The following is a 24676-nucleotide window of genomic DNA, read 5'->3' as shown; positions in this document are numbered from 1 at the left end:
ATTTGAGTATTTGTTTCGTACTTACCATCAAGGTAGGTATGTATGGTAGTACTTATGGTACCAACTTATAAAGTATATTTTTTATTATAGCAACATAACTTGAGTTTATTGGTCCATGATAACTACCAACTAAGTTACTGTTTCTTTTCCTTATAAAGGCAAGTATGATTAAAAACTTCTATGCTCTAAATTGAAGTATTTTGTTTTTATTTAAAATTGTTTTGCGTAGTTATGTAACACAAAATACATTTTTCTTTACAATTTATTTTATTTTCTAGTGTTTAAATACCCCTGCAATAGATAAAGCAATAACTTTGTGATGAAATTTAATCTTAATTCGTAGCAATAAGGTTGATAATCATATACTGTAACAAAACATTATTACATATTGTATTTCTGAATGTTATTTAAAGTTAATAATGTCACTGATTACGAGTATGATAGATATTTTGTGTACGGATGAAAATAAAACAACATTTACACTATGTATATCACTTTATTTGTATATTAAATAAATCTGATTTTCAAGCACCATAATTATACTTTATGTTTAAAATATACATTTTAAAATCTTTTAAAAATTAACAAGGACCCTTCCCTTTAAATATTTAAAATATAATACTTCAACTATTGTTCTTAACCGAATAAATTAACAGTAATATACATCGATTTCGCTATTTTGTTACAAAAAATACTGGAATGTGTAAAATTACACAAACGAAAATAGGAATGTAATAAAAACATTAAACATTGCACTCACATTGAGATATTCACAATAATATTTGATTTATAATAATATAATATAATAAATTTAAATTAAAACATTTGTGCCAAATAAACGATTCTTAAATAGTGATCTTAAATAAGTTACTATAATTAGTTTGTGTCCATTTTGGATTTTAAAGACTGGTAATATTCTGATAATACTTTCCAGGCGGATGGCGCCATGAATCCTTTTGGCGGTTCCTTGCCAGCACGAGCGAGGCCTGATAAAAATAACATACTGAAATTAGTACTAGAAATCAAATATGGCAAAAATTAAAAATTAGAAAGAACTTTTTTAACTTTGATACCAAAAATAAGGACCTTTAATAAATTTTCTCTTCGAAATAGAAATCATACCGTCAAATTTATAATTACCCCAATTTTCTTTGAAGTTTAAGTAATTTATATTAATAATTATAATCAATATTTTCTGTTAATTATTATTTATACCTCTCATCCTTGTTCCAGATATGAAATCGAAATCTTCCTTCCTGGTGGGATCGAAGAACGCCATCTTGCCAACAGATGCGTCGTAGGCGGCAACGCGGAATGGAATGATCTAGAAAAACAATAAACAGATTTAAAATTCGAATGTTTTTGATTTCTTTTAAATAACCATTGAAAAAAGCTCTTAACGCGAGCGCGCAAATCGTAAGATACATATTAATATCGAGTGCACTGTAAACATTTGCGTGAAAGGGCTTGTCCAGAAATGGGGAATTCGTCGCGATTCTCACGGTGTCTATTATCTAATTAGCGTGCGAATGTATTCGCGCGAAACGTTTCGCACACAAAAATGAGACACATAAAAATATCTGTTCGCAGCAAATTTCTGGGGAATAATCAAATAAAATTTAAGTAAATAAAAAATGCTAACACTGACCTCCAGATCATTAAGGCCCGGTGCAACAGCCAGCAACATGGCGCCATGTCGCGGGTCGAACAGGTCCCCGGACCCGTCGGGGTGCGGCAGGCCCGCGGGGTCCCGCCCCACTATGTAGTGGTTGGCCCCTGCGTTCATACGGCACTTGGCGTGCCATTGTACCTGTAGGGGGAAATGTGTAAATTGAGGGTAGTTGAAAACAAAAATAAAATTAATTTGAATATTGTGCGAAAAAAAAAGAGAATAATCATTTTTTTGCGCTTTGCTTTGATTGCTTTAGATTGCTTAGAATTGGCGGTATTAGTTTATTTATAAAATTGAGGGTAGTCGCGAATCAACTTAATGGAGGGGGCATTTGCATTTTAATAATTGTAAAAGAATTATTTTTTTGTAAAATAGGGTATTAGAAGTACTGGTTTCATGCCTTTAATCATTTCAGTATTTAAACATTTATATTTTCTACTAGGGTATAAATAACTACGCAATAGTTTAAAATTACATAAATAAAATAGTAATTGTAATTCTAAATAATAAAACGTTCATATAAATTTAAAAAAAAATCTCACCTCAGTAGGTCCCGCATACATCATGGGCGAGGGAAATATAGCCAGTATGGTGGACTGCGGGTCCAACACACCCTCGTTGAGCACCGCCTTGTGTTGGTTGATACGGACCTCTAGGGGCACGTCGTCGTCTTTTGTCCAACCGCCTGGGAAATTAAATTTATTTAGTACTAGCTTACCGCCCGCGTCTTCGCCCGCTTTGTCTAAAACCTAATAATTTATATACTAAAACCTTCTTCTTGAATTACTATATCTATTAAAAAACCGCATCAAAATCCGTTGCGTAGTTTTAAAGATTTAAGCATACAAAGGGACATGGGGACAGAAAAAGAGACTTTGTTTTATACTATGTAGTGATGAAATATAGTACTTGGAAGTGTGATTGTGGCAAATATTGTCATTGGTTAATTTAATAATATGTTCTGTCTTTCACTTACACAAAGGTTTTACTTTACAAGTAACAAAATGATGATTGCCTAAACTGGAAATGGAATTTCTATAGAACAGGACTGTGGCAGAATAGGATAGGATGTGGTAGGATATGGCGTGCAAACTTATTCGCAAAAAAAAGTTATAGAAAAAGACCTGAAAATAATGGCTAGAAATAATATTTGATTTATTAAGTTAGTATTTTAGGATAAAGCAATGAATACATACAAACACCAAAATGCATATCACATAGTCATAAGGGAATTAGGTTTTAATATTTACCCAGTGGATGCAATAGAAGTACCGGTTTCTGGTATCCCCTTTCGATGAGTTGCCGCTGCGTGTCTTGCATCAGCAGAGCGTGCCCATTGTGAATGGGATTGCGGAGCTAAAAATAATTAATTAATATTTAGTTTAACTCTGGAATAGTATCTAGGATAGAATAATCTAAAAAAAAACATTTTGTTTTAGTATAGAGACCTGATTAGTTTTAGGCACAAATAGGAGATACGAATTACTTTTGTATATTATATGCATATATGCAATAATACATCCACATTAGTTACCTAATATCGTTTTATCGATAAATATCGATATCACGACGATCGACGTTTCTTTTCCGAAATGCTTATTGATACTATAAAAAAATCACAATTCTTTTCAATCTTTTTTTTTTTAAAACTTATTTAGGTGCGTTGAGAATAAAATTTCAAGGTCACGTCATAGAGTAATGCGACGATTTTGGTATCTTTGAATCTTGCCAAAGAATTTTCACTTCTGACACGTGTGCTCGGCACACACTCTTTTTTTTTTTGTAATTACAATCAAATTAACTTTTTTATTATTATTACGTACCTGGAAAGCGAAAACAGCGTCCGCATTGAGCTCCCTGAACTTGCGGCGCAGCTCGTTGGGCGTCAGGCGGAACGCGTCGAGCCCGTCGTTCCAGCGGACCCGAGCGAACACCTCTAGGTTGCCGCCTACTAGCCAATCGCCGGATTCTTCGATCATCTAGGTGTATAGATGGTTTTTGAAGTGAAACTTCTTTATCGGGGTTGGAAAAAAATTTAGGCTGGTTGCAGAGCTTGACCGACCATCAGTGCGTTCCATCGGTCCTGACGATACGCATCAACAATGTGTATGACTATGACACTTACGCATGACAATACGCGTGCGTATGGTCGGTCTAGCTATGAACGGTTTCATGAATTTCCATACATATGACAAGCGCGACTGACGTACGCACTGATGGTCGGTCAAGCTCTGCAACCAGCCTTAGTGTAACATTTTTCGTTACGCGTGACATTTTTCCGTTACGCGCCATCTTTTTCTTATCCCTACCACACGTGATTCTGTTAAGTTCTGTAAGACGTATTTCTGTAAAGTTAAATACAGTAAATTATTTTTTGAAAAATAAGGTCATAAAGAAGTTTTACTCCTTACGTTAGTAACATTTTCTTACTTACATTTTTTTTTTACAAATTTTCATAATTTTGAGGAAAGTGCTTAAGTAGTTAAGTTAGTTGTCTGTTTTTTTCTACTATTAGATTGAAACAAAAACGCAATCACTTCATTAATTTCGCTTGTTTTATGTTATTTTAAATGATAATGTAATTGCGACGGATTCTTGGAAATTGATCGTCATTTTTAAATGTTTATGAAAATATTAAACTAGTAATTGAAAACTTATAGTCATCGTTCTATTGTCCACTTTCTACGCACGACATTTACCTACGTCGGTGCGGCAACGTCGCGTCAAACGTTCGTCATACGTTTGTCTTGCAGTAACAATACCAAGTATAACTTATGAGTACAACCAGGTAACATTGATTTCACATCAATTTATTATTTATTAGTTTTTTATTTTCAATTTGCATTTGCATACTGAGAATAAGGCAGCCGAAATTTTAATTCCGCCATACAATGTGAAAGTCAAAATAAAAATATCCCTTCAAATGCGCAAAAATAAAAGATTGTAGCTGTTTTTCGTTCCTTAAAAATGTTAATGCAAAAAATCCAAAAAATTGAAGATGAAACCCACAAACACTATTTTCTAACTACCCACCTTGATATAAGGGTGGCCAGTATTATAAATGCCAAACTGGCGACTGCATCTCTCCTGTTTCCTATGCGGGTAAAACTCCGGCGACCGTAGCACGGCAACACTTTTACCCTCATATACCAGGGAAATCGCTTTAGAACCGGTCATTCGTTCTTTGTCCTCCGTTTTAACTGGCAACACTATGGGCACGGATTGGTTGACGATAGTGCCGTCGGATAGTGTTAGACAGTTGGAGTGGAGCGCCTGTTAATATCAGAATTATTATTAAAAACAATATTTGATATTGAATATTTCATAATTATTAGATCATTAAGTAAAGATTTTTTATAAACAACTAGCTTTCCATCCGCGGCATCGCCCGCGCAGTCAAAGAAAACCCCGCATAGTTCCCGTTCCCGTGGGATTTTCGGGATAAACCTATCCTATGTCCTTTCTCGGGTATCAAAATATCTCCATACCAAATTTCATGAAAATTGTTTAGGCGTGATTGAGTAACAGACTTTCGCATTAATAATATTAAGTAAGTATGGATTTTTACCTCAATTTTTTAAAAACACAATTACTTTATAGGAATTTAGGCATAAATTTACATTGAAAACATAAAACATTATTTTAGTATTGCAACTTTTATTGTATGCTTTAAAAGTCAAATAGACATTATAAAATTTCAAGGTAGATAGTTATCCCGTTAAAAAGTATTAAAAAAAATACGTAAAATTACTTACTTGTAAATATTCAATTTCCCTCATAAATCCTTTCAATGGATACGCCCAACCTTCCGATAATACCTGAAAACATCCATGATTATTATTCACAATAAAACTTTAATTATGACGAATTCTAATTACAATTCGACTAGGTAATTGTTCAGTTCAAATTAAATTGACGAAGGACGCAGCCTTCACTTTCTAATTAAAATGTCGAGTACTCAAAACAATAAAAAAAAACATTATCTAAATTAAGAAATAATAGGTACTTTGTTGGCTACAGGCTATTACTAGCCTGTAAGGGTGGCCGTACACGGACCGCTTGAGCAGTTAACGGCTGAGCGCCGTACACGGACGGCTCGAGCGGTCGACGTCAACTGCTCGAGCCGTCGGTTGTTGACCGCTCGAGCCGTCGCTATCAACCGCTCGAGCGGTTGATTTTTTTGACTAGTCAAGTCATTGATTTTCAGGGGAGGAGCGAGCCGACGACGGCTCTAGCGCAGTCAACGGCTCGAGCAGTCAGTGTATGCCTCACGACCGCTCGCGAGCCGTCAACGGCACGGTGGAATTTCGTCATGCAGTTGACGGCTTGAAGCGGTCGCGACGGCTCGAGCCGTCACGTGTACGGCGGTGAATGAATGCCTATAGTTCACCGCGCGGTCGCGGCTTCAAGCGGTCGGTCTCAACTGCTTGAAGCGGTCCGTGTACGGCCGCCCTAACAGCCAGTAGTAGCGTAGCGTTATACATTTTTAAAGAATAGAAAAAAACCAATCACTCAGCGGGATTCGAACCCGCGTCTTTCGTCTTGCCTGCGTGACGCCTGGTACCTCTCAGCTACCCGTGATCCCCAATCAGAGCATTTTATTCTACTCTTTCGGTTTAAAATACATATATATTTTTAAAGCATTTGAATGCAATAAAACTAAATATCAAAATTACTTTAGTAACAAGCTAACAAATATATTTAATAATAATACAACTTACTTGAACCCATTGCATGTCGAGCTTTGTAAGCTCAATTTGCGGCAACCTTGCAGCTTCCTCGATAGCACTGCTCAATCTGTTGCCGTATATGAAAAGCTCCTCCACACCAGATACGCTTTCGAAGTGAGGAATTACACCCTGGATACAAGAAAATGAAAAAAATGCATATTTTCAAAATATATTAAAAGCTTGGTTGAACCAAAAGACATGATCTTAATTCAAAGAAGTGAGAATTGAAAATAATTATAAAGTCAATATTGCTGTATGGTTAATGGTTATTGGACAGAATATTTATAAAGTGTAAATAAGTGCCATACAATTTTGAAAATGAAAAAATTAAATTTTATTTTAATTTATTTTGATTATGCCCCAAAAACTGATAAACGTTGAACTAACTTGTTTGGTAAGTAAATTCAACGTACTTGCATACTGAATCTTATTTTTTTAAACTAATTAATTAAACAACACAAACTGTAACTTTATTTCGCATTTTATTGACAACATACCTGAGCCTCAAGCAGCTTAATAACCTCCATGGTGGATTCTTCCACAGAACGGCCAACTGTCTCTATAACTAACTCAGGAGCTTCTGGACGCTCATATTCTTGTGTGATTCCTGTGAATCCCTGGAATTTAAACCAAAATAAATAAATATTGATTAAAATCCATAGATTGTATAAAACTTGGTATAGTATGATAAGTGTCTAATTGTATAAACAACGGAAGGAATGGAATACTGACTACAACTGACCCCATACCCAGATGTCTTAAAGCATTATTATTTCCAAAATGAGAAAATGACAGCGCTATAGGTCGTCTAGCGCTATCACTTTCCCACACTGGAAATAATACTGCTATAAACTAAATATAAGGGGGTCAACTCACACCAAAAGAGCGGCGATGGGCAGCGAAGCGGAGCGCAGTTTCCGTGTCATATGAATTTTTACTTTATTGTCATTACTATAAAACTTATTATCGCCTGAGAAACTCGAGCCTGCGACTCGTTCGAGTTTCTCATGGTTACACGACTGATGTCTGATAGACAAACATAAGAACGCAAACTGTTCAGATTAGTAACTTGAAATTTTGCACCATTTATAAAGAAAAAAATATTTTTTGCAAATTCACTCATGAACGGGATAAAAAGTACTTTATATGAAATCTATAAGTTGTGAAAAAAATTCTGTAAAATTGGTATATTACTGAGCAGTGGTGGCTCAGTGGTGAGACCTCGGACTTCGAATCGATAAGTCCGTGGTTCGAGACCAGGCGAGCGCGCAGGAAATAAATTGATTTTTCAATTTATCTGCGCATGTTGTAACATCACCACTGCTCGAACGGTGAAGGAAAACATCGTGAGGAAACCGACATGTCGAAGAATTAAAAAAAAAAAAAAAAGTTCGACGACATGTGTCATCCGCCAACCCGCACTTGGCCAGCGTGGTGGATTATGGCCTGTACCCTCATAGGAGGCCCGTGTCCCAGCAGTGGGAACGTATATGGGCTGATGATGATGATGATGATGGTATATTACTACGAAGTTGATACAAAAACAAACCTTTATTTGTCCATCACGAGCCTTCTTATACAGCCCTTTGGTGTCACGTTGTTCACATACTTCTAGCGGTGTATCAATGAACACCTCGAAAAACGGAAGATCCGAATCCGTGTGGGTACGACGAGCTACCTCTCTATCCTATAAATAAAATAATTAATTACTAAACCACCTTTAAATGGTCAGAACTAGATAATTTAAATGAGACCAGCCGGAATACATAAGCTTTTAAATAAAAGGAGTAAATAGGTTAACCCAGTCGAAAATTTTGTGGTAAAAAACAGTCTACTCCTCCTTTTTTCGAAGTCAGTTGATAATTATCAAACTAGGTAAAATCAATAATGAACAAAGAAATCTAGGTTGTAAAAGGGAGTAATGAGAAAACCAATTTAGATAATTGAAGGTAGTTTTAAATTACTATGTATTAAGATTGGGCATTTTAAACTACATTTTAGTTTACAAACATTAATTTTATGTAATAAGATTGCGATCAAGGACAGATCAAAACAGCTTTTACAAGATCTAAGATTTACTATCACAACTGAACTAGCAAATGTTCCAAAAGCATATTTACTACTAGCCTGAGTATGTGAATGTTGCATTGTATACAAAATATTTTTTTGCTCGTGAAAAAACTTGAATTGCAATGCTCAAATCAAGTTTTCCAGAAACAGGTTTACTGACCCACAATTTACTTACATATTTAGTAAACATTTTTTGTACATTTCTCATGAGTTCAATAACTCCTTCACTATCATTGCCATACTTTTGAGATAACCCAAGTAATTCAATGTCCTACTTAGTTAACGATAAATCAAATCTGAATAAGATTTAGTACTAATTAGTGTTAACGAACCTTATTAAATAGCAATCGAACACGATAAAGTCAAAGGCCAAATAGATATGAGGTTTATATAGAGCTCTTTATTTTTAGGTGCAAAAAGGGAAATACGCGGATGTATCATTTGGTGATAAGCCGATGATAATTAGTATTCACAAGATACGTAGCAGATTTATTGTATTCAGTACCCTAAGTAGGTAAGCTGTCTCTCTAAGGAATTGCCCCCTTCAGTGAACAATATCTAAACACACTTTTCGTAATAGCTCATCTCTATCCTGTTTTCATTTTACAACTGAAGAGTATACTGTGAAGAATTTTGATAACTTTTTGTTTGCGAGATTGGGTAGAAATTACAATTCATGTTATTATTACGCATTAGGTACTAAATAGTCACTAGCCATTCTTTTGAAGAATTTTTCCTTAAATTAAACACAATCTTATTTAATCCGGCGTTATCATAATGACAATTCAATTTTGAGCCATAAAATTACTATTAGATAACAAAAAAAAATATCTGTCATATTTACTTATGATCTCAAAAAATTTCAAGGTTCTTTTTTTGTAAATTTCTCTTTGTTATATACTAGCTTACCGCCCGCGGCTTCGCCCGCTTTGTCTAAAACCTAAAAAAAACCGCATCAAAATCCGTTGCGTAGTTTTAAAGATTTAAGCATACAAAGGGACATAGGGACAGAGAAAGCGACTTTGTTTTATACTATGTAGTGATTTTCTACCTAACATAAACTACAAATATAGATATTATAGGTTTAATTTAATAAAATATAATTCGAAATGACCGACCTTCCTACATAATATAGGTAAGTAGATAAAGCAGAACATAATTGAAATTCAATTCAATCATAAGTTTTCGATCTTACTATGGAATTCGATCTCGAACTTTATAATCAGTAGACTGAACAAACATTTTAGGTCAAATTAATTCTTATAATTGCGATCGTTCTTTAATATTAAGAGAAATCTACTAACGGCTTAATTTTAACCTTGCATCAAGTCGAGCATAATTATAAAAATTAAGATGTTTATCAAAACAAGTGTAAATATTAGCTTAACAACTTTGTTATATTAATGCAATAAAAATGCATGATAAATGACATAACAAAAAATGTAATGCTTGTCTCTCTTTCTACCTTCAAATTTCTACAAAATGTAATTAATACTTTAGAAAAAATAACAAAAAAGGTAACCTTCATTACAGTTCTCGCATCGCTGTTATATAAAAAATAAATAACCTTTTTAACATTTAAAAAGAAAGTCGTTTCCTGAATTTAATGATTCTTGGTTGATTCTTTCTTTAATTATCTGCGTTTAAAAAATAATAAAAAATCGTTTCGACATTAATTGTTACTAGGTAATTAATAATTTAAACATTTTAACTCACTAAATGATTGTATTGTCACCGGTCCTTGATAAGTATACAAAGTTTGAATTAAATCCGTTTTAAGTAAGTTCCAAATCAAGTCTAAAGAAGTCGGCTACATACAAACATGTCGGTTACAGTCAAACGTGAAACTACTCAAAAAGCGTGTTATAACTTTGTTTAACCCTACAAAAAAGGTCTTCCCAGCAAGCAGAACCAAATATACAAATTCATCACATTACCTCTGCAAACGGGGACACAAAGCTGCACAAACAGACGACGCCACTATCCGCGAAAAGTTTGGCCACTTCTGCCACTCTTCGGATATTCTCTTCCCGATCCTCTTTACTGAAGCCGAGGTTCTTGTTAAGGCCTGTGCGAATATTGTCTCCATCTAGACCGTATGCTGGAATGCCTGGAATAATGCCAAATTTATTTATTAGTAGTTCGGGATAATAAAATAGAAAAAATAATTGAATTTATATTTTTGGTTTTATGGCATTCAAATGCTTTATAAATATAAATTTATAAAGAATAGAAAAAATTCCATCACGAGGCGGGACTCGAACCCGCATCCTTTCGCGCCATTCCGGGGTAAATGAATTAATTTTTCTATTCTTTATAAATTTATATTTATAAAGCATTTGAATGCCATAAAACCAAAAATATAAATTCAACAAAAAAGGTCGTGTTCCATCGTTACAATATTGTATTCACTGAAAAGTGCTTCATATTGGTTGAAATGGTTGTTAATCATCTCAATAGATGGCGCGCGCGGTGTGTCCCTTCAGACACATAAAACTGAAAGGATAGAATAAATTCGATCGCTCGGCAGGCGGGTCACGAGTGGCTGAGTTGGTGAGGCATCCGCCCCGGAATGGCGCGAAAGGATGCGGGTTCGAGTCCCGCCTCGTGATGGAATTTTTTCTATTCTTTATAAATTTATAGAAAAAATAATGCCTAGAAAATTACAATTATTATCTACTGGCTGTGGCTCTTAGAACTGGCAAACTGCCTTAGGAATAATGTGAGTTTAAGCTAGTTAGGTTCAGTAGTACAAATTGATTAGTTAATTTATCAATACATAGTGGAAAGTGTTTTTCATAATTTATCAATAACAAACAGCTGATTAATGAAATATTTTACCTTGTTGTAATATTAGAGCCAATGTTGTTATGGTGAAAAAATACCTTAAATTGTTCATATTGTTTAGTGAAATAAATGATCGTCATTATTTTATTTTTTTCATTCTGAAAGTTTAACTCAAGGAGAAACCTGTTTTTTTTAGTTATCTTTTAATTTTATACAGTGTTATTCAAATATTGTACTACGAACACCATAATATAGAAAAAGACACGGAGCCCAATGCAAATGCTCATCATATATAGGTAAACCAGACTCTGATGGCAATTAGGGAAATCAAAATTTTGAGTGTGCAACCCTAGGGAAAATGGACTGAACGATCTTGATACTGCTTATTTTTTATTTTGTCCTCAGTATCATTAGTCACATTACTTAAGTGGACAATACTGTACTTAATAATGAGATATCCACTTAATATTATGTAGGTAGGTACATACTTACATGTATAATATAGGTACAATTATACATATTACTTTTATACAGTATACAGGTAATACATATTATTATTTACACATACCTATATTTGTATATTTATTACCAGTATGCCATGTGAAAATATCGATATAATGATAATGTAGATCAAAACTGCTTATATTTTTTTATTAAATAAAATAAAAATAAAATAAAACTATGTTTATTTTCGTAAGTATTAACAGATACACATTATAAAATTGACTTGGACAGCTTTGACTTGAAGAATAGCCGTATTGGAAACTCCTGTAATAAGTTTATATTCTAATCAACAAACAATATTATAGTTACCTACATATAATATTTTTTTAATTTAAAGTATCAAAACGGGTAAGTCCAATTTACCAATAAAATCTTCAAAATTGAAAATTGTGATGTGTTGGACCCTTCTTCATCGAATGTTTTCTTATCAACAATATAAACAACACATCTCGCTTGTGATCGCAGCGGCATTTTCGACATTTTCGAAGATTTTTTAGACAAAATCCTAAAAATTATTCATCAACTGCAAAAAAGACAAATAATTTGACAACCAATTTGATAGTTGTCAAATAAGTTGCCACATGAAAATCTTTTATTTCTTAAATAAAAATATGCCATCAGATTCTGGTAGACCTATACCATTTTTGAGCATTGCAATGTGAAAATAAACAACTCCTTGTTAAAGTTAAGACTAATGAGCAACACATGTAGGATCCACCATGATCCTCGTTAGCTTGTATTCAGTATTTGAATTGAATAACGAAATAAAATACACTGATAATCCGAGATATAACTAAGCTTATATGTTATTTTTGTCAATTCTAGATCCAAGTTATTTGAAAAACTACTTGTAAAATTCTTACGGTTCTTACGTATAGATACCTATACCGAGAAATTCACCTCATCATACACTAACCTCGAGGCAAAAACTTAATGATTTTATGTAATAATATTTTACCCTACAATTTTCTCAATAATTAGATTATATAATAAGCTCCATGATATAACTCTATATTGAACTTTCCTAACATCTTATTCAATGTGATGTATTATAATAAATCAACTTGCTGCAATTTCACAGAATATTTAATTTGTGGATTTTATAAAAGGCTTATATCTTTGATCCAAATTTAGCATAAAAGGTTTGCACTATTTTATTTTCATACTATCGACGGTAAAGACCCAAACAAGTTCCAAAAATTATATGTATTCCGTTTAATATTACAAAAGTAGTTATTAATATAATAGAATAATATACGTATATTCGACTTTATTTTATGAAAACCAGGAGAATTTAACGGTATCTAAATGATTTCTTATAAAAATGTGTTTGTGAATTGAATATTAAGTTAACGTGAAATCGATTGAAAATATGTGTAAATAAAACAAACTTTTTTTTATTATACAGGGTTACAGCAAAAGTCGATGTAGATCCGTTAAGGGCATGTAGTACACATCATTTCTGAATGATTTCACTATGTAACCCCCCATCCTAAACTTAACCGTTTTCGAGATATTCGAGTTTTAATTTTTTTTATGAAAATGCCCAATTTTTCGGCTATTCAATTGAATATTTTGAATATTTTTGACTCTTATGATTATTTTTTTAGTTTTTTACATGAAGATTGAGATGCTTAATTACCTCAATGACTAAAATTGCACGTAAGTAAACTAAATAGGTCATTGTAGACGATCGAAACTTAAGAAAATAAGTACAAATTATAAAAAAATATTTTTCTTTTCTGGATATCTCAAAAAATTATTATGGCACTTGCTCTGCAGATGTGCTTAAAAACATCTACATTTTATCAGCTATCCAACGAGGTATAACACTCTAGGGTATTTATTAACCTCAAAGGTGAAACTTAGTTTCTAAGGCTACATGGCAGTCAGAATAAATAGTCCTTATTTAATCTAATTAATTTGACTTATGTTCAGCATCATCATTTCAGCCTACTCTGGCTTCCACTATTGAACATAGGCCTCCCTCGGCTAGGTACAACCTTCATGCATCCATCGATATCCCGCTATCCTGACCTAGGAGATCATTCAGTTTTATAGCATTTTTTTGTTGACATTGTCGATCGTACAAATAATGACCGTACGCCAACTATTACTTGAGCGTAAGTGACTAGTTACTGGCTATTGTTTGGAAAATAACGTAATCGGTGCGTTGTTAACGCTAGTTGGCATACAAAGTCACTCACGCTCAACTCATAGTTGGCATACAGATCGTCGCCCAACCAGCAAATATGTCCTATAACAATAACTTACAGCACTAAAAAGCTTTTTAAATGACGTATAACAGTGTCGCGGTGACAAGCTTGTTGTATAATAGCGTTTAATGAGATGATTTTGCTCTATAATCATACACAGCAGATTTGTCCCATAACAAGGTGATGTAAACGTTTATATCACTATTTTATACGGCGTTTATAGAGCAGCTCTTATCCAGATTTTGATACAGCAATAACAGGGCGATATTATCACATAACAGCGCTGGTGGTCTCTTTTTTACAGCAAATTAGTGCAATAAACGATTCTAGGGTAACCTTTATAGTCCCATGCCTATAGAGGCGTAAAAAAATCTACAATAGGACAATTTAGTGTTGTAATGGTTTTCCTTATTGCTATTATAGCACTGTGAATCTTCATGGTAGCTGAAACTCCATAATAGAGCAATTAGGTGATATATCCGAGTTTTATATCACTTCTTTGTAACCGTATTGAATTATATTAGTGTTTTTCTGCCCATTATAACGCAGTGGTGTAATAGCTGAGTGGTCAGAGTTATAGGACTGTTTTACTGTATAAAAGAGTTAATAAATCTGTTATGTGACAAAAACGGCGTATAAATGTAGTAAAATGCGACACTTACGAGAGATATACGGCTTATAAGAGAGTTTCTTTCACTTTAAAATAACAAAAACCTGCCATATTGTCAGCACCGTATCGTAAATAATTGAAGGGTTCTATTTAATAAAATCATGGATTTAGAACATATGTAAGACAAGTAAGGATTGACAGACAAGACAGACAAATTCAAGGTGAGGCTTCGAATACGGACAATGATTCCGTACAATCTGTTACATCCTATGAACAAAACCAAGTTAACAGCCATCATGTGGTTTGTGATAATTCAGAAGCAGACCATTCAGACTCTAGTGTTCTGCTTGATACTTCGGGATCGGGATCTAAAAATCGGAATTTACACTAGAAAAAATACAAAAAAAATGTTATGGGTTTTCTATTTACATCAGGGAACCCTACTAATTTAATCCAGTTTAAGGCATGACAGTTGTCAAAACTACGTTCGTTTGCGGTTGTATAATAGCCACGGAGTTGCTTTTTGGCATCCTATACAGCAATTTAGTGTAAAATTAGTTTTTAATTACTTAAAACTCAATAATTCGAGTGGGGCATTAAAAAAACATCGTAATTATGCATATAATCTATCAGTAAAATTTCATTCGCCAGTCAGTTTATGTATCTAACATAATTAACAGCGTAACAAAAATTAATACTCGACACCACGATGATGGTTCCTATAGTCATTTACTCGTATTATCAACTGGTACACGATTTACCTATTTATTACTATTTTGTACTATAATTGTAGCGTCGCGGTGGCTCGTACATTGCAACTTCGTGCTACAAACGATTTGCGGTTACTCTTAAAACACAACTTCGCGCTGTAACAGCATCGCAGTTCCTTTTATATTACTAATTCGCTCTATAACAGCATCGCGATTCTATAAGTGTACTCTTCTATAGGTCCAAATGGCATCTGAGTTGCTGCTACAGCAACACAATACCATCAAATGGCTTTATAAATGCGCCACTTTGGGGTTTATACAACGTTCATATCACCCTTATAGGACTACCAATTAGCACCTCTGAAACGTTCTTATCCCTTCTATAGAGCAACGATTTGTTGGTTGGGCGGTGATTGTAGTAAGCTAAATGAAACAATAAATCAGTTCAAAATAACATTTAATCACCTAAAGTTTTTGAATAAAATTTTATAGTTCATGTTCTACGTGTCCACCTCTATTTCGCACACATTTTCTCGTTCTTTCATGTAATCCACTATTCACTACACCATGTGGTTAATGTTCTTCTTATGTCGTTAGCAGCATTAATTATCCTTTCTTTGAGAAGTTCCACTGACGATATGGGGTTGGGCTCACTGTAAACGAGGCTCTTCATGTGCCCCCATACATAAAAATCAATGGGGGTCAGGTCGGGACATCTGGGTGGCCAGGGTAAAGGCCCACCTCGTCCAATCCATTTGTTAGGATAGTTAGTGTCCAACCATTCCCTAACGCTTCTTCTGAAATGAGCAGGGCAGCCATCATGTTGAAACCACATGTCCCGCAGTAATTGTAATGGGAGATCATTAGTAGGTCACCTAAGTCACACACATAAGTCGTGTGGGAATCCGAAAGCACAATAATTCGCATCTACCATGGACGAATCGCATGAGTAGACTAAAATGGATGGCAAGCAAACAAACGACCAAATACAAAACAATGGGTATGTTGTATCCCCAAACTTGTTTTTGCACATTATTTTTCTCACTCTCATTTGCATAAATCGAAAGTTGTCTCGCTCACATGCACCGGATTAACTTGAAGGACAATAGCCGAGGGACCCGTTAGACCTACTACCTGAACCTTTTCAACTATGTTTTTTTCTATGAGTTTAAATACAACCCTAGGTTGTTATACCTCGTTGGATAGCTGATAAAATGTAGATGTTTTTAAGCACATCTGCAGAGCAAGTGCCATAATAATTTTTTGAGATATCCAGAAAAGAAAAATATTTTTTTATAATTTGTACTTATTTTCTTAAGTTTCGATCGTCTACAATGACCTATTTAGTTAACTTACGTGCAATTTTAGTCATTGAGGTAATTAAGCATCTCAATCTTCATGTAAAAAACAAAAAAAAATAATCATAAGAGTCAAAAATATTCAAAATATTCAATTTAATAGCCGAAAAATTGGGCATTTTCATAAAAAAAATTAAAACTCGAATATCTCGAAAACGGTTAAGTTTAGTATGGGAGGTTACATAGTGAAATCATTCAGAAATGATGTGTACTACATGCCCTTAACGGATCTACATCGACTTTTCCTGTAACCCTGTATATATGTTTCTAAACATAAACTCCAGTTTTAAGCATCCATAACTCTGTGATAGCTAACATCTCTTCTATTACGAAATGTCTTACAGAAACATTTATACAAAACTTATTTTATATTAAATGCAATTACCCAAGAACTAATAACACATATCTTTACAGACTGATGTCATTTAGATAAGTGCGACCTTCAATTTTGTCAAAACAAAAGGATTACCTTTAGATACGAGGTACGCTTCCAATGCGAAGGCAATACTGGTCTTGCCCGCTCCACTGAGACCAGTGAACCAAACAGTGCTGCCCCTGAAGGCCTTACTTCCGAAGGCCCTGCTTCGCTTGGCCCTGGAAACTTGGTGTTTCTGCTCCACAACGTTGGTTGCTACTTGCGCGCACTGCAACAAACATTTATCATCAATAAGCCGATAAACATTTCCGTATTTCGAATGCAAATACATATACCGAAACTTGGGATTTTGAAAAGTTGTTAGGAAGTTGGGATTATGCTAAGACAAATTACTAGATGAAGTTGTATGGAAAATATAGTGAAGTGTGTGAAAACATACGAATAATATTCTTATGTTTTCAGGCGTTTATGAAGGTCATAGTTAATTTGCATTTAATTGAGGCTCTACATTTAGTAAAATGTACCTAATTATTCATTATTCATAAAAGTATGTAATATGTATATTTACCAATTTAAATTCAATACATTTTAAAAAGGATAATATACTGATATAAATTAGGTATGCTATAGTTAAAACTAATTAACTTGTCATTTCATCCTTAAATGTTTAATTTTTTATCTATTTAATATGTTAATTTTATGTTTTTAATAATTAAGCATAGCTTCTATCGCGGGCCTTGAGCGCGGGGACCGAATCGAGAAATTCCGTAACGACTAACGAAAAAACCTCACGCTCCCCACTCCGACAGGCGGAGGTGTGGCTTGAAGGCATAGCATGCAATAGCTTTACCGCGGCAGTCCCCGAGTGCCACACGTCGTTTTTTTCCATTAGAACAATTTCAGAAAACAATTCGATTGAATCGTTTCCGTGAACGTGCTAGAAAATCCAATTTCAAGCTATATTGTATTCGATTGATCGTGAAGTAACTTTAAACTAATCAAACCTGACCTTGCGAAAGGTCAGTTAAAAAATAGGTTGGACAGTTAACACTTTACTTCCTGTTCCCTATGGAAAAGTGCAATTTATTATATCTAGACATTATTTTATTCATAACTTTATAATAATACTCCTAACACTGAATATTGAAATGAACCTAAAATCTGAATCGGTTACTAGGTCAATTCCGAGTCAGATAACATTCTGCTGGGGTCAATGAATTGGAAAATACTTTTTTATCATGTACCTACTTACTCTCATTATTTCATATACTATTTTCCTGGTCTAAAAAACCATTGCAAATTTGTTACAATTACCGCTAATTATTATCTCTAAAAATTTCGACAAGATACCTTCCTATCTCGATAGATACCTAATAATAAATTATTATTATTGCTATCTTAAAAAAATAGACACGATAAATTTTTATCACAGTAGATACTTATTATTGCAATCTTAATCACGTATTTGTTTTATTAAATATAAAATGCAAGAGTCTAATAAACTTGATGTTTTATGCATCAGTCATTGCAATGTTTACATGTATGAACATAATTTTGTAGTAATAAAACCACAGAATAAAACAGAAATACGATTCCAACAGGTCATATTGCATGAACAGAAAATTACATATAATTACAGTAGACTTTAAAAACCTATTTGCCCTTGATTGGTCTTTACTTAAATATGGTAAATGCTGCAGTATGACTGGGTAATTATTTATTTATTAAGTTACCAGGATAGCAATAAAAACTATACCTAACGTAGATGACTAGTTACATAGCATAATGAAAAATGAACGTTATCGTTAGATAGACTATAACCGACGACGGCGCATTTACATCAAACGAGCGAATGCTCATTCAAACCCCACTATGTCAAATTATTTTAGTGTAAACAGGCGTAGAGCATTCTTTCATTGTTCTTAGGGTGTTCGAATAGATCTTATGCAATGTTCTAATACTGAACAACACTGATACGAGTTTTAGTTTACACTAAAAGATCAAGAAAGACTGCTCTCGCTCTAGCTCTATATTCGTTTGATGTAAAAGCACCGTGAGATGATGTCCGCGTTACAACTTACAACTCTACCTTCCTATTTCCGCTTAATAGGTCATAATATGGAGCTTTTTATACATATAATGTTTATGTGATGATTAAATGTACAAACTAAAAAGTGAAATTACTACTACAGTAAGCTGAGCGAGTAATTTAATGAGTTTTAAAAAGGAATATTTTAACCGTTTGTCTTTTCAATCGCCATGTATCATAAGTATCATATTATGATTATCGAGAATCCCGAAACAGTATCAAGGACTTGTGCTCTTAAAAACAATCTAGGAAGCCGAAATTACACATATAATCTTAATATATTCTTCTTAATATATATAAATCTCGTGTCACAATGTTTGTCCTCAATGGACTCCTAAACCACTTAACCGATTATAATAAAATTCGCACACCATGTGCAGTTCGATCCAACTTGAGAGATAGGATAGGTTTTATCCCGGAAATCCCTCGGGAACGGGAACTATGCGGGTTTTTCTTTTAAAACGCGGGCGAAGCCGCGGGCGGAAAGCTAGTATCCATATAATATAGCATTCATGTAAAAAGAAAGCAATTCGATTCAATCAATATTATAATATTGTAATTTTTTTCCTGAACAAGACTGGAAAGTACCTTTTTACATTTAGTATTTATATACCTACGGTAATGCAAATGAATTTATAATCTCGAATGTTGATTAAATAATTTATTTACTTCTCAATATCTCCTACATTCACAAGTAAATAAACTATTACTTAAATAAATAAAAACAAATATTTAAAAATTATCTAACAAAAAGCTTTGAAAAGCTTTCGCTTTTACTTCCGCCTCATCGGTATGATGGTCGGCATATTAAAGGCTGTTTGTATGAATAAAAATCTACATAATCCTATGTAACGTACTTCTGAAACCTCAGATTAGTAAATAATTTCTAATAAAACTCTATCAGAGTCTACATAGTATAAAACAAAGTTGTTTTAAAAAGTACGCAACGGATTTTAATGCGAAAACGCGGACGAAATCACGAGCAGAAAGCTAGTGAAAAATACCGACTACGGAACCTCGTTCTCAACTCGCGCTTTAAAAATTCTCTATGACATTAAAATTTTTCTTATCTCTTATGAACCCCTTAAGAAATTATTGAAATAATTGCATAAGTGCTCATATCGGAAAATATATGAATTCCATAGATATTGTACCTATTATTTATGAGTTATATGCATGTTACGCGTGAGTAGATATATATTCCAGTAGGCAAAGGTGTTACACAACGTAAAATACTAACATATTTTATAGGTATTTATCATTTGCGTTAGGTACTAGAAATAAATTTTACACTGCCGCACGTGTAAAATATTATCAATTAAATTGTAAGACGAAAATGTGTTTTCTAAGCTATTACAACTAAGTAGGTATGTTATGAGTTAAAAATTTACACATTTATGTAATAAATACACGTATCATATTTACAACTGTTTAAACATCAACGTTGCTAATTTCATTTCCGATGGTGAAGCAATTAATAAAATAGCCATGAATTCATACTAATATTATAAATGCGAAAGTAACTCTGTCTGTCTGTTAATCAATCACGCCTTAACTACTGAACCAATTTGCATGAAATTTGGTATAGAGATATTTTGATACCCGAGAAAGGACATGGGTTAGGTTTTATCTCGGAATGCCGTGATCTTGTTTCATACCAAATAGCTTTATTTCAGAGTAAAGACCCATGAATTATTATTAATTAGGTAATGAGAAAATTTATGGGCATTCATAAATATACCTAAGTAAAAACTATACAAATAGATAGAGATTTGTTCCACACAAATCTCTTAAAAAATCTCTCCTTTTTTTAAATAGGATACTAAGTACATTTTTCTATTACAAAATTATTATGTGTGTTAGTTTGAACTTGTAGCACTCATCACACAAAAGGCCTCGGGTATGTACAACGATAAGTTTCATGCCGCTAATAGTTCAATTAAATAAATAAATTTGTTACATCGGAATTGGATGGGCAGATTTAGGTCTCAAACACGAACACTAGACTCTAGCTAATTTAACAGGTGTTTTTTCTATGATAACCGTAACAATTTGAAAATAATGACTTACATTATTCTTTAATTATTATTATAGGCAACTAAATCTAAAACAAAAATAAAAATGCACAGTCATCAAAAAAAGATAAGCATATCAATTAGGTACTTATAATGTGAGAGATTATCGTTTATTTCGGCTTTCTTATAATTGAATTACTTATACATAATTTAGATAACAGTCCGTGTTGGTAGAAAAGTTATTTATTACTAATAAGTACCTAGAATTCAAAGTTTAATGAAGTGAAAATTGCCTGTAAAAATTTTTTAATCAGAAGAAATTTAATATTTTTCGCCCGGATATTTTCGCTACTAACTACTAAGTACGCGTATTAATACTTATGTGATGTATTTAATAAATAATACAATATATATTACTTTATATAATAACATATCATATTATGATGTTATTATTTTATGGTTGCGAAACTAAAAATGTAGTAGAAAGTGAATATCCAGTTTACAACAATCTTGAGGAAATAAACATGAGTGAAAGTTGAGTCATTCATAGAAGTCGCGCTATCGGTAAATATTGGCAACACATTCACACTTTCGCTTTAATCCGCAAAACAATAATTATTTTTTTTTAATTATAACAATATAAGCACTATTAAAATAATAAATAAATAACTACAAACCGTTCTTAAAAGTGTGTTTCCCCACTGGCCTATTTTAAATTTCTCAAAAGTTTCTGCAACTTTTCTATTCCGTTTTTCCAAACTCATTTTTGAAAAAAGAATTAGCGTTTAAAAATAAAATAATAAAACTTTCCCGCCAAAAGACGCGAGAGTCTTCTTGTTTACAAACACAGTCTATATTAAAATGTTGCCGAACTGTAACCGCGGCAGCGCGTACGCTTTATTGAATAACACTAATCGACTGTTGTTTGACAGTTCATTTCTCTCCCACTGCCGGCAAAGTTCTTGAAGTAGGTTTTATAGTACCCTAGTTAATACATAAATAACCTTAGATTATAATTGAAAACGCGATTTACTCGACTGTTTCCTCATTACGTAGAGTCTCATAAATAAAAATATAGTCGCTTTGTATATTATTATTACATTTCAGTGAAAAAATAGATAATAATAATAGTCGTCGTAGACGTACTGAGATAAAAAGAATAGGCGTAGTATTACGAAATTTACCAAAGTAACATCTAAAGATGAAAAATTAAATTTAGAAAATTAATTATCTAAGTATAGGGTATAGGCCTAATCTACCCCAATAGGTAAAATATTATTTTAGACTAACTTATTTTTTAAACTTGCGTTAAATACAGACCCTGTTACAAATATATGTCATAAACCACATAGTTAATCAATCCGATTCTTCAGTTCAATGACCCTACTAGATAGGAAATGACCGCAAGACTTAAAAACACACTGCACTATATGTATTTATGTCAAATTGTCAACACAATACGAATTTTCGATTGATAAATAGGAGAAAATACTTGTTAAATTAATGTCATATCTTGGGCTTGTTTTAATAAGATTAGTACTTACTATAAGATATTTATTTCCCTTTATTTATTTATCACAACAATAACAGCTTATTTATCACAATCTATAAAATGAAATCTATTTTACTATAGAAACGTCATCAATGCTGGTTTAGATTAAAAGATAAAATGGAAATTGATTAAGAATTGATGTCATTAAATATAAAAAAAATTATGATGACTGTTGCTTGCTCGCACATATGTTGTTAATAAGACTGTGGTAATAGAATTTTACCATGACCTAAGTTGACAACTACTTTATAATACAATATTGACTACTACTACTGGTTGGTTGGCCCTATCCTTGTGATAGTTCATTGCATTAATCTGACTTTATGCATATTATAATGAGCATTAAATGATTTAGAGTATAACTTGGCACCAAAACCACTTTTTATCTTTTAAAATTTGTTTGTTTTAAGACAGTATTATTAAAATGAATTGTTATGACATAATCCAGTCATACTTACAATCAGGTTTATAGTAATAAATAAGATTTTCTAGTATTAAGAGAACATATAGCTGCATATAAAAATGTTTGTCGGTGATATCTTAACAATATTTATTATATCACAAATTATAGCACACTTAGATAAGTATGTTATATTCAAAATTAAGGCAATGAGATATGCATACATATGCAGTTGGGTTTAGTAATAAATGAAATTAAATAGAATTAAGAGATCAAATAGATGCATTTAAAGAATGTTTTTTAGTGATATCTTAACAATTTATGGTATCACATATTATACACAATAAGTGCAGATAAGAGCTTATACAGTATATCTGATAAAATATAAATGATAATGAATATTAGTCCTGAAATATGAATATAGGAATCATGTTGATGTTGTAATAGAACTTTTTTAAAGGTAACATCAAATACAGACATGAATTTATTCAACTAGGTTTACTTCTTATGCAGTAAGCTTACAAGAGTTGACCTACTTTCTCAAAAAAACTATGACACTCATAAAAAAGCTTTTTCTTTTACTTTACTACATAGATAAAAAAAGGAAAAATAATATTATAACCATATTCTTTTGCACTGTTGTTTATAATTATTAATATAGAATGTTTCTAGAAATGAAAGACTTTCATATACATGATCTCTCCTCCGTACAAAAAGAAAAATATGCAAAATATAAAGAAAATTTAAAGAATTATGTGCTTATAAATTTATAATTATGTGCTATTTTGCCACAAGATCATTTAATATTATGTTAACATGATTAATTTTTTACATTGAAATCTAGAACCTAAGTTAATTTACAATAAATATTTGAACATTTATTAAGAAACGTATTGTATATATTTTATTTTTTCTATTAATATTAACTGTTTATATAAAGAAGCTTCTAATTCGACTATTTAAATCAAACAGTTTACTTACTGCCTTGAGCTTCTTCCTGGGTCTTGAGGGTCCGTCCATTGCTTTTACTTTTTAACTTGATCCAACTTTCTTATAAGAGGTTTCTACGTTAACTATTATAGATTTTATAGTATCGTTCAGCTATCAATTAAAAATTAGAACAGATAAACAGTCGGCTAGTAGTCATTAGACCTTGATTTAAATTGTTATGTGTATCAAATAGTAAATTCAAGCTTTACAGGTACTGCTGCACTAGGTGCTGCACTATGCAGCTTTGACCATTTGCCCACTGCCCAGTGTCCTAATTTTAAATTATAATTTACAATGATTATTTCATTATTTCTTGTATAGGTATAGGTACCTCTTTACGTCGCGGATATTGACACTATGCTGTCACAATGACAATTGACAAATGACAATTACATTTCACAAATGACATGCAAATGACAAAATGAAATCCCTATTCCAAGAAGCTTATATCCTCTAAAGTCTAATACACTGGAGATTGCACTATGACCATTAACTTGAAACAAGAAACTATGACATTCAATGACGTCAGTCATGTTTTTTGTCTCTTTCTGTCGAGTGACCACGCTGGTTTGTAAATTCAGGATTTTTCAAAATAGA

At 32.7% G+C, this 24676-nt stretch overlaps 1 protein-coding gene across 2 annotated transcripts; it reads right to left on the bottom strand.

Annotated features, from left to right (window-relative positions):
* Positions 1-523: 523 nt before the first annotated feature.
* LOC123692316 (bifunctional 3'-phosphoadenosine 5'-phosphosulfate synthase) lies at positions 524-24403 on the bottom strand. 2 transcript variants are annotated; one of them, XM_045637052.1, is made up of 14 exons: positions 24071-24403; positions 17127-17301; positions 10410-10582; positions 7952-8089; positions 6900-7019; positions 6394-6531; positions 5428-5490; positions 4706-4945; positions 3496-3651; positions 2923-3028; positions 2215-2357; positions 1649-1810; positions 1216-1324; positions 524-986 (listed from the first exon to the last, which is right to left on the bottom strand). In XM_045637052.1, exons 1-14 carry the CDS (start codon positions 24107-24109, stop codon positions 877-879), a joined length of 1872 nt encoding a protein of 623 aa, XP_045493008.1. In that variant the 5' UTR covers positions 24110-24403; the 3' UTR covers positions 524-876. The 2 variants fall into 2 exon arrangements, with proteins under 2 accessions (XP_045493008.1, XP_045493007.1); XM_045637051.1 differs by lacking the exon at positions 24071-24403 and adding an exon at positions 21815-22065.
* Positions 24404-24676: the final 273 nt, after the last annotated feature.

The sequence above is a fragment of the Colias croceus genome, chromosome 6, assembly GCF_905220415.1.
Source record: "Colias croceus chromosome 6, ilColCroc2.1".
NCBI classification, from domain to species: Eukaryota; Metazoa; Arthropoda; class Insecta; order Lepidoptera; family Pieridae; genus Colias; species Colias croceus.
This window is presented reverse-complemented; position numbering and strand designations above follow the sequence as displayed.

What these genes read in the sequence shown, in the direction of transcription:
- LOC123692316 (XM_045637051.1), bottom strand. Translation starts at nt 21,901, where the DNA reads ATGAGTTTGGAAAAACGGAATAGAAAAGTTGCAGAAACTTTTGAGAAA. An exon ending in ACGCTGTTTTCGCTTTCCAG is followed by an intron (nt 3,029 to 3,495) that starts GTACGTAATAAT and finishes AATTATTTTTAG; the next exon opens with CTCCGCAATCCCATTCACAA. An exon ending in TGTATGCGGGACCTACTGAG is followed by an intron (nt 1,811 to 2,214) that starts GTGAGATTTTTT and finishes TTCCCCCTACAG; the next exon opens with GTACAATGGCACGCCAAGTG.